This window comes from Mus caroli, unplaced genomic scaffold (genome assembly GCF_978045245.1).
Source record: "Mus caroli unplaced genomic scaffold, Mus_caroli_1 scaffold_7, whole genome shotgun sequence".
NCBI classification, from domain to species: domain Eukaryota; kingdom Metazoa; phylum Chordata; class Mammalia; order Rodentia; family Muridae; genus Mus; species Mus caroli.
In genome coordinates, this window is record NW_028227262.1 from 26,806,585 (window position 1) to 26,822,918 (window position 16,334).

Below are 16,334 nucleotides of genomic sequence, written 5' to 3' on the forward strand. Positions count from 1 at the left end.
TTGCAGAACAGTACCAGCTTGGGACCAACCAACTGTTCAAACACCTGAGCCCACTCGAGACATTTTGCCTTCAATCACTACACCCTCCATTAGATAAGTTAATAGATTTATCATTGAGGTCTTTAACATGGCACTGCACCAGTAAGTCAGATTACCCATTTTCCTGTCACTAAAGGACTCTCTTTTTTTCTGTGTAAAAAGTGTTTTTATTTGGATGTATTATATACACCCCTGCCCCCTTGTGTTAGAAATTGAAACCCCAGACTTGAAAATGGTCAAGTATTTTACCATCAAGCCATAACCCCTGACTTTTGATTTTTTGTGAGATGGTCTTGTTATGAAACCTAGGTTCACTTGGCACGTGCAAAGAAGCCTGGCTCACTTTTGAATTTGTGACTTTCCTGTCTCATCCTCCTGAAATACTTTGAATGCATGCCTGAATCACCATTTCTTGCTTGCAGTCTAGTCTTGCTACATTATTATACCCATCATGACTTTCTTATGGAAGTAATGTTGCCATGGTGTTAATCTTCATGTTTGGAGCTCTGTCTTCTTGAAGCAGTTGTCCCCATGTTCACAATGCATGCTCTTCTGTTTAAATGTCATTTCTGTCATCACAAATGTGGGTCTATCAGGCAAATCACTAACTGAACATGGAATAAATTTGGATTAAGTGAAGAAATAATGACAGATAGAGACTCTTGAGAACTAGGCATTTATTTACGAAGCTTGCTCAGTATTTGTATTTCAAAGACAAACACAAATCACCATCTCAAAGGTTTCTGGATCTGGGGATTCCAGCAAAGACTTCTCCACAGATAGGAGCTTCAAACATTTTGTTTGTCTATGTATGGGGAGAGAAGAAAACAACACATATGATGAGTATAATCTAACTGGGCACAGATAGCAGGAAAGCAAACTGGCAGTGATGGAGAATGGTTTCCTTCAGATTTTCTGCTATAAGCTACCATACACTTTGGTAAGGAAGTTGGAGGATTCTCCCGGTGTGGAATGCCAATACAAATGCACACCTTTCTGCATTTCCAGCCAGTGAGAATTGTCTGTGGTCATCTAAGAAAAGTTCGGGGTAGTGTTGAGGGGAAGGAGTTCAGAGTAAGGCTTGGGGTAGGCATGCTGGGTGCTCACCTGAGCTGCAGGGACTGCTGTATTCAGCAAAAGCCACTTCATCTGAAAGACATGGGATTCAACCTTGAGAATGGGAGTTTTTGAGAGAGGAGGTTGTGGAGGGTGATGTGTTAGGACTGACCACTTTCCTCAATCCAGACCTGGATGATTGCTTAAAAGTCATCTCTCTGGGGACATCAGACAAACCAAACAAGGGAATTTCTTCCCTTCAAGCTACTGGTTGATACTTTTACCCTGGGCCAGCAAGATGGCTCAGTGAGCAAGAGTGCTTGCTGACATGCCTTATGACCTTAGTGAGTTCAGTCTTCAGGATCCACATGGCAGAAGGAGAGAACACATTTACCTCAATGGCCCTCAGACCTCCACAGGCACAGTATTGTGCCAGCCTCTCACAGAATAAAGAATCAAACATATACCAATACTGGAATCATTTACCCTGTGGAGAAAATCCAAGAGTGCTTCTTCTACAGTATTTGGGTAGAGTCACAGCTGGGGTCATTTTACACATACATCCTTTCAGATTCTGTGCTATGTTTCTGTTTTTTCTTCAATATTTCTTGTATTATTTTAGTCTGAAACATTGGGTATATCTCTTCACTTGATAGGAAACCCCCCATTTAATTCCCCAGTTCTGACTTTGCTCCATTTCCTTTTCACCGCTGTGCACACAGACTTCAGTTTGACTACAGTTTTCTCTCATGTTTTTATTCTTTCTGTAATTATTTGTACAATTCCTCATCTTCCCATTTCTGTGTTCATAAGAAGATTTGTGTGTCTTTCAACCTAGAGGCCCTATTTTGTAAAATGTTTGGTCCCTTGGGTTATGTGAACATGTTTGATCCCATATGATTGCTTGGGCAAACAGGAACAAGGCATCAGTAGATGAATAAACTCAAATTTTATAAATGGTTGTCTGACTTACATAATGGGTCAGTGGTTGAAAAACAATTGTTTTTAATAGTGGGTATGATGGCATATTCCTGTAATGTCAGCATTTGGGAGGCTGAGTCAAGAAGACTGAGAATTTGGACCAGCCTGGGTAACATAGTGTGGAACTGTAAAAACAAAAAGAAAAACAAAAACAAAAAACAAAAACAAAACAAAAAAACCCAACAAGGGTCCATCACCATCTCTTGGTCACCTGTCTCATAGTAGTCATAGACTTTCACCACGGCAGGCTGCAGGTTCCTTACTGGGAAGTCTTGTTGAATGATGAAGGAGAAGGCCAGTGTATGACTGTTCACCTAGGACAAAGGGAAAAATGATCCAGACTCATGAGAGGCACCAGTGTGTTTCTTCAGTTTTGTATCGGATAGCAGTTAACCTCACAGTCAAGGTCTTCGTTAACTGCCGACCTATGTGGATGGTGATATGGTGATATGGATTTCAGATGGGGAACTGAGGAACCTGAAGTAGAGGCTCCTGGGTGTATAAGAAGCTTTTCCAGTCTAATAAACCATTCCAAAAGTCCATATTCGTCCTAAATGTATGAGATTTGACTTTGTCCATTTTAAGAGGAGTTAAACCCATTGACTTGCTGACTTGAGACCTTATGTGAGGTCCCAGGAAAGCCAGTAATGAGGAAAGAAGATTTAAAGATTTGTATTGTTATTGCTGTTATTATTACGTGTGTGTGTGTATATGTGTGTATGTGTGTGTATGTGTGTTTGTATACTGATGGAGAAGTGGGAATCAGATCATCTGGAATTGGAGTAACAGGCAGTTGTGAGTTGGTATGGATTCTGGGAACTGAATTGTGGTCTTCTGCATAACTGCTGAGTCATGTCTCCAGACCAGAGAAAAGGAACTCAAAATATCATGTAGTGTGAGGTATCAAGCCTCTAATTCTAAAGGCTTCCTTTAGAATTGCTTCCCTTGTGCTATGTGCTTCCCACATAGACTCACCAAGAGAGACACCTCACCTTGGCATGTATAGGATGGTGGGAAGGACCCTCACCTGACCCACATAGATCAAGGACTGTCAACCTCAACATGTCTAGGGAGGTAGGAAGGAATCGTACCTGATCCAAATATAATAAGACATTGTTGTTGCTGACTTCTGTTCTGTTCACGTGCTCTAATCTTTCAAGCTGAAAATGAGAGAAAACCCCCATGTTACTGAAAAAGCAAAGGCCTTGGGGGTGAGGGTGGTAGGAGAGAAAAATGAACTGTGGGTTTGAAGGTGATAGAAAGGTGATGTTATTGAATTCATTTAAATGAACAGTAAGTAACATTTCCAATAAGAATGGAAGTATATTTTGAAAATTGTGACTGCTACTCTACTAAAGGCCCAACTAAATATAATCTGATGTACTAATAGATATTTTATACTTCATTTGAACACAAAAATAGTCACCCATTTTGTAGTACTTACACAATATTCTCTGTGCTCTGCAATCGACCTTAGCTTTTCTTAATTTTCATAGTTCTTAAAACATCTAAAACTACACCTGCAATTCTGACATTTAATAATATTTTCACCTGAATCACTATTGACCAGGTTCATTACACTTTAAAAGTTATTGTTAGCTAGATTGTAGACTTAGTGAACTCAGTGACCTTCCTTATGTTTCTTGTGCTGGCTGCTATCACCATCCATACCTATATCAGCATCTTAACAACATCCAAGTGTGTTAAATTAGTGCTAACATTGCTCTGACATGGGTTGACATAATTCTGATGGTATTGGTAGGCTGTTAGTCTGAGGATACAGAGAATCAAAACATCTCATCTCTGTTTACCTTTTTCACTGTTGGTTTCAATGGGATGAAACCAGATAGCATCTTCACATCAGCAATCACCATGTTGGAGGCTGGCCGGCTGCCTGTGTAACTACAGACCAAAGAAATGGACAGAAGGAGTCATCTTAATAGTTTGAATCTTGTCTTTTTTAAGGCCCAGCAGTAATTACTGAATAGCCTGTGTGATATTTCCATATCTTAAAATATATGGTCTTTATTGTCAATATAAATAGACTGAATAACAATATCATCTGGGGAGTGCATTGGCTGGGTCTGCCAAGCATGCTGGTGAGCCACAAGAGTCTGCTTAGCCAATAAGAGACCTAATATCAAAAACAAGTATGTATGTATCAGCCTGAGGGCTGATGGCTGACATTGACCTTTGTCATAAAAAAGATGTGCTGGCACTCTCTCTCTGTCTCTCTATCTCTCTGTCTCTGTCTCTGTCTGTCTCTGTCTGTCTCTCTCTCTCACACACACACAAACGTACACACAAATGCACACACATACACACTCACACACACTCACACATACACAAACACACATACACACATACACACACACACACACACACACACACACACTTGTGTATGTATGATGATAAGTCGTGCTGTGGATGTATTCTTTCCATCCAAGATCCCTTTGGTTTCTGCAGTCAGACACCGTTGCTGGTTATATTTTGCACAAAGCTTTTGACAAGTGTCAGAATAACTGAATATCTTTTTTCTTCTAGAAAAAAAATGGAATCTTAAAAGACCAGGAAGGCTATTCTTCGTTGGTGAAGAAGAATAATGTATATTAAGGTCTCTTGGAAAAAATAACCTATTATTTTATTATGATAGTGGGCAAGAAAGGAACCCTAAAAGTATACTAGTTAGAAATTATAAATCTACAATTCTTCATTGTTAACTTTGTTGAAGTCCAGTATTCTTATTTATTTAATTTTTTATAGATAAAACAAAATGATAAGAAAGAGACTCATTTTAGATATCCTTGAAACTGTTACACAAGGAGTTCTAGGAAGACAGCCTTATAGTAGCTGAGAGACAGAGACAGATGCTCATACAGAGAAAGAGACAGAGGTTCACAAAGAGACAGATACACATGCCTATCTCATACCTGATTTCTAGTGAGATCTGGAAGCTGTTGTGGCCTTTGGGGTCATTACAAGTTAGAGGTACTGTCTGTACCTGTAGAGCAAATGCAGACTGCTGCTTCTCCAAGTATATATTGTATCTCAGCGTAGTCTGACAAGTAGTGAACAGAAATATTTCACCTCCATTGCACTGTGTCCTTGGATCAATTTTTCACAATTTGAGCATAATGTGTGCAGGTAGGTAAAGTCAGACTTTCCATTTTGAGGAAGGAGGCTCACAGCTGCATACCCACAACTTCCCAGCATCTTACCTGAACATACACACATCCTTCCCCTGACACACTGATGGTATAGTTCCCAGGAATGTCTGGTAATGGGACCTGCTGTAGTAACAGGCGATTACTATTCTCTATGTGGAACTTTTGGGAAAATGACCCTGAAGATTGGATGGTCACCAAAGTAGTTTTCTGGCTTCTGGAAAAAGTCACTGCTCCATATTTGGACAGAGAATCAAGGGCCACCACAGTGTCCTGATGGGAATGAATAAATACATTAAGGGTAGCATCCATTTGGAAGGTCTTGAGCTCTTCCCAAAGTTTGTTCTAGCTGTCACAAGCTGTCATGAGATCTTTTCTCAAGTTACTTGAGCTCTAGACTTTATTTCAGGCTTTAATATAGAATACATTTGAAAGTCAAAAAACATTCACATGGTTTTCCTCCTTGGAGTACCCTAGCCAGCAGAAAATATAAATACAAATTAGATTTTGCTCCCAGCATTTATTGTTTTTCTTCCTTTGTCCATGGTCCCTTGGTTAAGCCCTCCATCTTCCTACAAAATCACAACCCGGCTCTCCTCGATAAACTTGCTTCTGTCCTTGCTGAGCCATCAGGACACACAAACAGCATGTCCAGGTGCCTGCACTGATTCAGTCTTATTAAACAGAAAAAAACTATGATCTAGTGTTGTGTTTCACTGCTTTGCTCTTCAGTGGCATACTCTGGGGAAGTGTACTTCATGCCCCAGAAAAGATCTCTGTCACATGAGCCTTCCTTATCCTGAGAGATCCAGATTCTACCCTGAGAACAGAGCCCAACAAGAGAGGAGAAACATGCAGCAAGGGTTTTACTGTCACAACAAGGACTGTCTATTCAAATGAAAGAGGGAAAGAACTGAACTGCAAACAAGAGTGACTTGTATCATGGAAGTTTTTTAGAACATTCATTGTATTTAACCTTTTGAGGACAATACCGTCTCCATATACTTCTTTGGAGATTAATTCTGCCATATATGCCGAGAATACCTGTAGCATAAATTATAGTTATTATGGTAGATGTGTATTTTAGGGGATGGGATATATTACCTCTTGAGAGTTCTACTGACTAGATGATAAAGAGAATAGTTTACAGTCCTGGTTGTTTCCAAGTATGAAGAGGTAAAGCTGGGCAGCAGGACCTCCTGCTGGCTTGGAGAAAGTCTGAGGGTGATCTATCTCTACATAAGATTAGGAGAGTCTGCCAGGAGAAGGGAAACAGCTGTACCTAAGCTCAGTAGGGCAATAAACATGTCGGTTTGTCCTTAGGTCTTCACATACTGCTCTAGGGCGAGGGAGATACGTCTAGGAGTTTGGATAGCCCAGGATATTTGCCATTGTTTTATATTAAGAACTGGATTTGGGTTAGAAGCTCTCAGTACCATTGGCCTGTTTCACTAACCATGGTATGAAGAGAACTCCTGTGGATGGGCACAGGATCTATGGCAATTTGTTACAGGATATATCATCCCTCACTTCCTACAGACAGAAAATATCCAAGACTAACATTTCCTTGTTCTTCTCTCCTCTTCACCATTTTACTGTTTTGTGTCTCTTGTTCAAATCTCATGACCCCATGGGGACTCTGAAGGAAAACCACCAACCTGTGTGGAGGAGAAGCCACCATTAGAATTATGCTGCTTTGTGAGCCACATGATGGTGCTCATTGACAAAGTCAGATCCTCAGGGGATGGGGCAGGTTGGGCAGTGAGGCGCGCCAGGACCACATAGGCATTCATCTCTACCTCAGCAGAGGAAGCCTGGGGTTTGTACAAATGGTGTTCAGTTTTCCTGGGATTCTGATGTCTTTCCCAATGGATGGAGTTGTCTTAGAGTAAAAATAGAGAAATAATTTAAAGTCTGAGTGGTCAATGACTGCATGTCCATATGTAGAAGGAAGGAACTATAAAAGGTTGTAGAAGGTTTTTAAAATTTCACTCACAGTATGCCCAGATTTGCTAATTCTCATGAAAAATTTGCAGTTGGTGTGATATGTTGTGATTGAGAAAGACCATGGACAGAAATGTGTAAGTTATTAACTAAACTACTCCTCAATGGTGCTCTAGCAGAGCTGCTGAGGAGACAATGGCAGACATGATTCTTTTACTACTTAGCTCTCTCACACGCAACAAATCTTTGCTTGTTCAGTATTCAAACCAAATGACTTAGTAAAGTTTCTCCAAGGGTTTAGACTTGCAATTGAAATAGCAAAACCTCAGTGCTTCTTTCCTCTTTTTGTTCTTCATAGTCTTTACTGCTCCTGGTAGGTATATCCTTAGCAGAGAGAAAAGCTAAGCTTTAACTACATTCAACTTTGTAACCTAGTTTGACCTGTGTGCATTCTACTGTAATAGTATATTCACTGATTTTGCTAACACTACCAGAAAATACCAAACAGAAGGCTGTTGTATAGAAGGAAGACTAATTTCTTCATGGGGCAGTCCAAGGAGAAACCTCAGCATGCCACAGAGTCAGAACTAACAGCTCTTTCAATGCTCCATACCCTCACCTGCTTTTCTTCACAGGAGCTAAACAGAGAGTTACTTGAGAGCACACATTCTTACCTTCTTTTATAGCTTCCACATCAAGTGACTTCAAGATTTCATTTCTCTTGTTCTGGTTCCCCGCCAGAGCAAAAGCATAGGCCATCAGTGCCTTGGTGTACACAAAACTGTCATTTCCTCCTTGCTCTAGGATCTTCCAGGATGATTCTAGGCAGCTCAGGGCTTTGGAGACAACAGGATGCTGTTGGCAGAACAAAGGAAAATGAGTTCTATGGAAAAAGGTTCCTAGCAGGTTCCAGGACAAATATGGAATCTATAGGAGGTTATGCTTTTCAAATCAATCCTCCCTCCCTCCCCCCTTCCTTCTCTTCCCTCCCTACCTCATTCCCATTCTTTCTCAGTCCCTCCCTCCCTTCCCCTACCTCTCTCTCCCTCCTTCCCTCCCCCTCTGTTCCTTCCTTTCTCCTTCCTTCCCTTATTTCCTCTTCTCTCCCATCCTCTCTCCCCATTCCACACTTCTCACTCCCTTCCTCCTCCCTCCCTTCCTCTTCCACATTCTTTCTTTCTCTTTCCTTCCTGCTCCCTTTCTTCCATCCTCTCACTCCTTCTCCTTCTTTCCCTCTCCCTCTCTCCCTCTTACTCTCTTCCCTTCTTCCCTTTATCCCTTCCCCTCTCTCATCCCTTCCTTTCTCCCTCCTTACCCTCCTTCCCTCCTTCCCTTCTTTCTTTCCTATTTTCTTCCTGTCACTGATTACCTGTCTTCCCTCTCCTCTATCTGTTGAGAGCAATTTCTTTTTATAAACTACTTTCCATTTAAGATACAGACTAATAGGGCTGTGTTTTTGGGTTGATTTTTAGAACACATACAGGATTTCATTGAGCAGGTGGATGCTCATGGATGCACTCTGACAAATGCATAGCATTGTAAAAAAGAAAGCTGCCACTTGGCTTTAGAGAGGATAGAAAGCCACAGGCTTTTTACCAGTTTGGGATGCTGGCACCTACCATGGCTGGGAGTGAACTTTCCAGAAGGGCCATGGTTATGTAGGCAGAGAGGGTCATTTCATCATCTACTCCCCCCTGCAAACAAGAAGGAGTGAGACCAGCAGAACATACATCAAGCAAACCATCAAAGATGCCTTTCCTGCTCATGGCCAATCCACGTGTTCAGTGGAAGTTCCCATTCATATCCCCATTATGAAAAAGTACATTCCCAGCCTAGAGGCTTATTCCTCCCCATGGTAAGTAGCATGGCCTGACTTTAAGGGGTTATTAGGTCACCATTCTTTTTTTTTTAAATTACGTATTTTCCTCAGTTACATTTCCAATGCTATCCCAAAAGTCCCCCATACCCTCCCCCCACTTCCCGAGGTCACCATTCTTATAAGCAGTTCAGAAAAGATTACCTTCATGGCATTGTTGAACAATGATCCAGAGCTGCGGAAGCAGCCATTGTCCTTCTGCTGCTGGGAGAGCCAAGTGAGGGCATGGGTGATGTGTGATTCATCGATGAAGATGAAGGCTCGAGCTTGGGCAAAAGACTTGAGCACAAAGGCTGTGAGCCTGATAGGGGAGATAGAGTGGGGAGATGAATCCTTTGTTCTGAGGCAGCACCTCCACACATGGGTTTCCAGGGGCCCGGTCGAGTCTCATGAGCAATGAGTCTAAGGGTCTCTGAGCAGAACAGCTGGGCAGTGTCTCTGGCTACTCCAAAGTATTCCTCCATTCTTTGGTCCACTTGGATGAGCAAGCACTAGGTGTGGCTTCAGCTGTTTCCTCATTTTCTTTCTCATGGCTTCAATCTTATCTAAAACACCTGCATGCTTATCCTAGACTTTCACCTACTTCCCATGACTTGGTTTTGTAGATAACAATAATCTCCTTTCCTAAAAACCCCAACCATATGTTTTCTGCTTCAAAATTTAGGGCCCTCTTCTTGGTTTATCTCTGATTAATGATAGTCTCTTTTTTCTTTGTCAAATTCTGGTCATTTGTCTGTGTGATTTATCTCAATAACACAGTCAGTTTGTTTTGTTTTGGGTTTTTAAGTAAGTGAGCAATTTTTAAAAAAATATGTATTTATTTATTTTATGTATATGAAGACACTGTTGCTGTTTTCAGACACACCAGAATAGGACATCGGATCCCATTAGATGGTTATGAGCCACAATGTTGTTGCTGGGATTTGAACTTGGGACCTCTGAAACAACAATCAGTGCTCTTAGCGCCTGAGCCTTCTTTCCAGCCCTCAGTAATTCTTTCTTATGTAATGCAAGGTCACATGAAGAATGACAAGAGCTTTTTGAGTCTCTGTTATGAGCATCTCTGGATGCTCAGCAAAATGTAGCCAGGCATTTGCTGATGAATGATCCTGGAGAGAAATGAGAAAGCCAGCTTCCTGACATCAGGAAAGCACATGGTTCAGAGTCAAAGCAGATGAGCCTCGTAGGAATCTTAGTTCTGCAGTTTATGGTTTGCGCTATCTCAGACATGTCCGTCTGAGGCCCAGGCACCCACTAGACTTCCATGAAATAAGATGCATATATAGCTGCTGTGAGGAACAAGAGTTGAACAAGGCCTGGCACACAGTGGACTCTTCTTACCAAGTGTTTTCTTCTCTCTTGCCATTTTGATCCCCGAAGGCACTGTAGGAGCCATCCTTGTGTTTGTACTTCAGCTCTCTCTGATAACCTGGAATGGAATGCTTTGGGTGTGTTCTGAAGAAATGGATACATCAGAGAATGGCAGGCTATAAATCTGAAGTCAGAGAGGCCCTCACATACCATGGCTTATAGGACTGACCAAGAACAGTGCTCTGCTCTCCCCTCCAATGTTAGGCCCATTTCTAGACATTTCTAGAGAGGACATTTACAGGAACAAGGTGGAGTTTCTGAGCCTCACTGACCAGCTCTGAGGAAGCCAAGGGCTTTAGTCTTGATCGTCTGGGTCAGCTGTTGGGTTTCATTCAGATATTTCAGTACGTAGATGTTGGGAGTAAAATGGATCATGTTCTGCTCCCCATAGCCATAGGGCATGTGGAGATTTTGTGTGTTTTTTATGGCTGAACTCAAGATATCACCTGGAAGTGAGAGGCATGACATCAGTATAGCCAATATCTTCAAGAACAAAATAATGTCTTTAATAGAATCCCTTCTCAGTGATAAGAAGGAATTTTATGGGTGATGTGTGCTGGAAGCCAGTGGGAATTGAGGGGATAAAGACAGAAGAAGGATGTTAACGCGATCAAGTGTAGTAGTTTGGAAGCTACATTTGGAATCATGGCGGGGGGCAGGGCAGTGATAGTGAACATTGTTCCAAGTCCCCCAGGGATGAATTGACTCACCCATCACAGAGAAATGGGCTCTTGCTGAATCTTTCACTACTGTTGGTGGGAGGACCAGGGACATTTTTTCAGATATCTCAGCATCTTTGATAAGCAAATAAAGGGGTAGACGATCATCTCTGTTCTCTGCATCCCTAAAGAGTCTTAAGTTCAGTGTCTTCAGAGCTACATTCTTGCTTCCCTAGAAACGTGATTTTGAGGTAAATGTCAGAAATTCATGTTTCCTGGTACCACAGGTATGTCAAGTTCAGGGCATGATCTCTTATCACCCATTGCTTTGGAATGAAGCATCTGTCCAAAATGGAATGTCTGAGCCTCTGGGATCTGTGTTCTTCTACTTTTATCAATACCCTACTTTTAATAAACACACAAAAATGTGTTATTGGTTGAATTTTGGCGTACAAAAATCCTCTGTGTGTGTGTGTGTGTGAGTGTGTGAGTGTGTGTATGAACTTTTACATAAGTTAGAGTTTTTTGAGAGTTGGGAACCTTTATTGAGAAAATGCCTCCCTAACATAGCGCTGTTAGCCAGTCTTGAAGCTTTTCTTTTTTAACAATAGATGTGGTAGGTCGTGGCCCAGTGTATGAATTCTGTGGAGTATAAGAAAGCAAATGGAGCAAGGGCAGAGCAAGCTAGGAAGCTGCACCCCTCCCCACAGCTTCTGCTTCAGTTCCTGTTTCCAGATTCCTGCCCTGCCTTCGCCTCATGATAGACTGTGAGCATGTAAAATGGTCAGCTCTCTAAGTTGCTTTAGTCACGGTGTTTTAGCTCAAGGATGAAAATCTAGAACCAAGCAATGTGTGTGTAAACATCCAGTGTGTCCGGATAAGTGAATGGAGAAATCCTGAGCCAGCTTTTGCTCGTCCTGGTTCCCTGAGTTGCTTGGGAAGCTCTCTGATCCCATGCAGCTGTCCCAGATGGCTTTCTTTTTTTTTTTTTTTTTTTTTTTTTTTTTTTATTATATGTAAGTACACTGTAGCTGTCTTCAGACACCCCAGAAGAGGGCGCCAGATCTCATTACGGATGGTTGTTAGCCACCATGTGGTTGCTGGGATTTGAACTCTGGACCTTTGGAAGAGCAGTCGGGTGCTCTTACCCACTGAGCCATCTCACCAGCCCCCCCAGATGGCTTTCTTATGGCAGGGATGGTGGGTGGATTGCCTTGTAATCAGTAGCTATGAGGGGAAGCATTGCTGACCGGTGGAAAGAATACAGCTTTTGTTATCCATTCTTTGGCTTTATGAAAAATTATCTTCAGCGACCCCCTTCCTGCTCTTTCTTTCATGGAAAACATTAAAAGGATTTTGGTATTATACGGTGATTTTTTTCCACCCCCTGTTAGGAGTTGCTACAGTAGTTTACCTGATTTACAAAAAAGTTTGCATTATTTCATGTCTTTTCATATAATAATGGATTTTACATTAAATTAAATGTGAATTCTTTATTCTTTTGACAAATATGATTTGAGTAGACACTACTTGCTAACAGAGGTGCCAGCTTTGGAGTCATTATTGTGAGTGGACAGTCCCTGACCTTCTGCTTGTCCCTCATATGCAACAGTGAACTTCCTCTTGTGCGATAAGTTGCAATATCTTCTCTGTAATAGTTAGCTTCCAGTGAACAGCAGGGATAAATGAGCAAGTCATCAAACAACCACTGGAGAAAAATGTCATGCTAAGTTCACACCATGATTTAGATTGGCTCATGTATGAAATTTTACAACCATATAAATCTTTGTTTTTATTTATGCTCTAACACAAAACACATATGTTTCTTCCCAAGATATATTCCCAACCTCCCCTATATTAAAGAAAATTTCAACTGTGAGCTCATCTCAGTCATTCCTTATCTACACTTTCTAAGTATTGAAATGGATGGAGAGGCTCCTGTACACTTAAAGAAGAAAAGGCTACAGTCAACCGTGTAGTCCCAGGGGAAGTATACTCTTTAGAGCTGCTTGAGGTAAGTGATGATCTTCATTTACAAGACTTAGTTTTGCTAGTGTTTTAGGGTTTATAAGGTAGACAGTATTCTGATTTTCTTATAGGAATATTGCAAGATATCTAGGTAGGTGTCTTAAGTTACTGTCTCATTGCCATTTTGAAAGGTTCTCACCTGATGCCCAGAACAGTGAGCTGAAGGTATGCTCTTGCTTGATTCCTTCAGGCTTGGACAAAAAGATAGAAAATTCAGACATGAGAAATCAAAAACTGAGTATGCAACCACCAAATGTGCAAGCACAGAATTGCTGGAGGCAGTTTTTGGTTTTGTTTTGTCTTTTGAGAGACAGCTTTACTTGTGAGGCCATGGGCTGGAATTGCTTCAGCATGTGAGAATTTGGGCATGCCAGGTCAAAAAGAAGGCAATAGGGAAAGATAATAAAGACAAAGGGGTGGGGCATGATCATAAGAAAGCAGTATAACCTTAAGAAGATAAACTGGCTTAGATTATCCTCCTTGCTCCCTAAGCTTCAGTTAAAAGCCTAGGAATGGAAAAGAAAGCACAATACATATTTGTTTAGAAGCATGGGCTTGCCAGCTATGAACTAGCTCAAGGTCATATGATATTATCTTTTATTTTTCATCTAAATATAGTCAACACTGCTCCATTTTCTGGACTCAGAGCACTGCTGTCTGGGTAGATTTACTCACCTCAACTATCAGAACTTTGACTACTGTGTCCTTTCTTCCAGTTTCAGGAACTGTGGCCACCTCAGAACCACAGGGCTCTGGGGACTGTTGTGCTTCCGCAGACACAGAGAAATTCACATTCCCTGAAACAAACAGTCCAGAGAGCTGAGCTCAGATCTGCCAGGAACCTGGCACCTACCAAAGCCCCTAGATCCGCAGAGCCTCCTTCGTTCTAGGAGTAGTCCTAGAGCTTATCTTGTATTGAAGAAGGTGATAAGAGTTATAATGACTGGGAGCTTCCTCTTGGAGACCCAATGAGTAGAAAGTAACTGAAGAAACTTCCCTATACTTACCTTTTCTGGGTACAGCCCCCCTTACAAAATTTTCACTTACCTAAAGACTTGGGAGTTACCAGCCAGGATGAGGTGTGCCTCCCATTGGCACTGAGGCAGTAAGAATCTTGGTAGTCTCCCACTGGGACAGCTGTGAAATCAGGAGAGTCTTGTAGCTGCACATCTATCTGTGACCCAACAGAGAAAAAGAAATAGAAAAATAAATAAATGTAAAGAAAGTTGTTGCCATGGAAGGACAGCATGTTATGCATGGTAGTAGGTAGGCAAAAGTCTTATGGGGATTTGTGTTGGAAAGAGAAGAGAGGGGATGTATTTGGAAAACATGCTTAAAATGTCATGTAAGTTGACATAGAAGGCTTGCAAAGATGTCATTTGCACAAGCATTTCTAGAGTGTTATTTAGCTATCATCTATGTATTATCTACACAAACCATTAAGGTGATAATTATATATCTGTCTACTTATATTTGTTATATTGTAATGGCAGAAGCACATTAATGTACTAGATTTTTAACTAAGATTTTTAAGTATACACCTCACTCTAATGAAAGAAAAGTTCATTGTAAAACAATATATCATTTTATCCTGACAACAACTTCATACATTATATATGGACCATTCCTTTTGATTATATACAGAAGTTACATGCAATATCCTCTCTCTGTTATCACAGTATGTGCTGTCTACATACTGGCAAAACCACCTAATTTTATGTCAAGTTCACACTGTTAAACAACTCTTTGCTGTGTATATGAAGCTGGAGTATGGGAATTGTTTAAACATTTGGTACCACTTGCTTTCTAGTCCAGTACAATCTCTTCCCCACTTTGTTTATTCTTTTCATTTAAGTCTTAGTTATAATCTACACACACTACTTGCTCTCTTACCCTCTGGTCATGCTTAATTAAGAAAGGTGTTCACCTGCATGCTTGTAGGGAGGTAGTTCATCACAGTGGCTTTGAGCATGAAGGCTTCTCCATGGGCCACAGAGTAGGGCAATGAGTTCTCCACAAAGAAGGGCTGGAAGACTTGGAGAGGTGCCAGAAAAGAGAGGCCAAGGCCAGTGTCTTTGGACAGGTAGAGGGCTCCAGCCTTCCATTCAGTGATGGTGTCAGGGACTGTCATTTCCACTTCAGCCACTCCTGTGGAGCTGGGAGAGAGAGTGTGTGTGTGTAAAGCACAGAAAGTGAGCCCATGAATTAGTTATCTCTGAGATGGTGAGTCTGAGTGTGACAAGACCCCTTTCCTTTAGTCCTTCAAGGGAGTGATAGGGAGGAAACTGAGTAACAGGGACTCCAGATGGCAAAATGAAAGGTCTTTCAGCAATCTCAAGTTTTTTCAACTCAAGTAATAGACCCACAACATCCCAAACTTCATATGTTCATGGAAATCTAAACATCGATGTGAAGTTTTCTCTGAATTCCCCTCTTCAAAATATCATATAAGAGTTGTATGACTTCTATGGTCTTCTCCATGTAGCCATCCCATAGTCTGCTCCATATAAGACTGCCTCACCTACTACTCAATATGGTGATCCTGAATAGTTTTAACTATCAGGCAGGTACATGAATTTTTTTCTATGCATTTTCTGAAAGGGATGGAAATAAATGTATTTTATACTTGATGGGTTGATATGCTATGGTTTTCTAAATGACCAATTTCCTTTGTTTATGATAAAATTAATTAGAGAAATATAAGAAAACACAGAAAAATTATACCCAGCTCAAATAATACAAATGGAAATCACTTACTTTACTGTGACTATATCCCAGACCCAGGTTTCAGGAAAATATTTTCGAATGGTCTCGGTAAATGGATCGTTAGATGGTGGATCTTTACGTGGTGTCTCTTCAGGTCTCTTACTCAATACTGTGCACAAACTCCCAGTATTTTCATGGCTAAATGCAACATCAAATTCCACAGGAGGCGCTAAGAAGTTACAATGGAAGAGATGAACATAGTACTTGAATTCAATGGAACACAGTGGTGTAGTGTAAATTTAGCCTAACTTTCAGTTTCTTCTTGACTGTTAACACTATAACAGTGATGCATTGAATCACTCATTTTGAAGGAGACTGGGTAACATCTTTATCATAGGCGAAGCCTTACCTAGAGTAGTTCAAGTTGGAAGGAACCACAATGCATATTTTCTTGGGTTGGATATTGGATAGTTAGTGAATGCCTACAGATAAAATGTGCCCCCTAGAAGG

At 41.1% G+C, this 16,334-nt stretch overlaps 1 protein-coding gene across 1 annotated transcript in view; it reads right to left on the minus strand.

Annotated features, from left to right (window-relative positions):
- Positions 1-1,035: 1,035 nt before the first annotated feature.
- The window catches only part of LOC110288221 (murinoglobulin-1-like), a 69,489-nt gene continuing 54,190 nt past the window's right edge, over positions 1,036-16,334 (minus strand). Inside the window, 18 exon segments of the mRNA XM_085839974.1 lie at positions 1,036-1,188; positions 2,288-2,390; positions 3,168-3,236; positions 3,888-3,978; positions 5,007-5,134; positions 5,295-5,513; positions 6,899-7,122; positions 7,859-8,039; positions 8,804-8,878; positions 9,205-9,361; positions 10,402-10,489; positions 10,704-10,877; positions 11,142-11,225; positions 13,258-13,309; positions 13,794-13,915; positions 14,166-14,292; positions 15,046-15,274; positions 15,876-16,053. Of these exon segments, the coding sequence (XP_085696100.1) occupies positions 1,109-1,188; positions 2,288-2,390; positions 3,168-3,236; positions 3,888-3,978; positions 5,007-5,134; positions 5,295-5,513; positions 6,899-7,122; positions 7,859-8,039; positions 8,804-8,878; positions 9,205-9,361; positions 10,402-10,489; positions 10,704-10,877; positions 11,142-11,225; positions 13,258-13,309; positions 13,794-13,915; positions 14,166-14,292; positions 15,046-15,274; positions 15,876-16,053 (2,381 nt within the window). The 3' untranslated portion in view covers positions 1,036-1,108.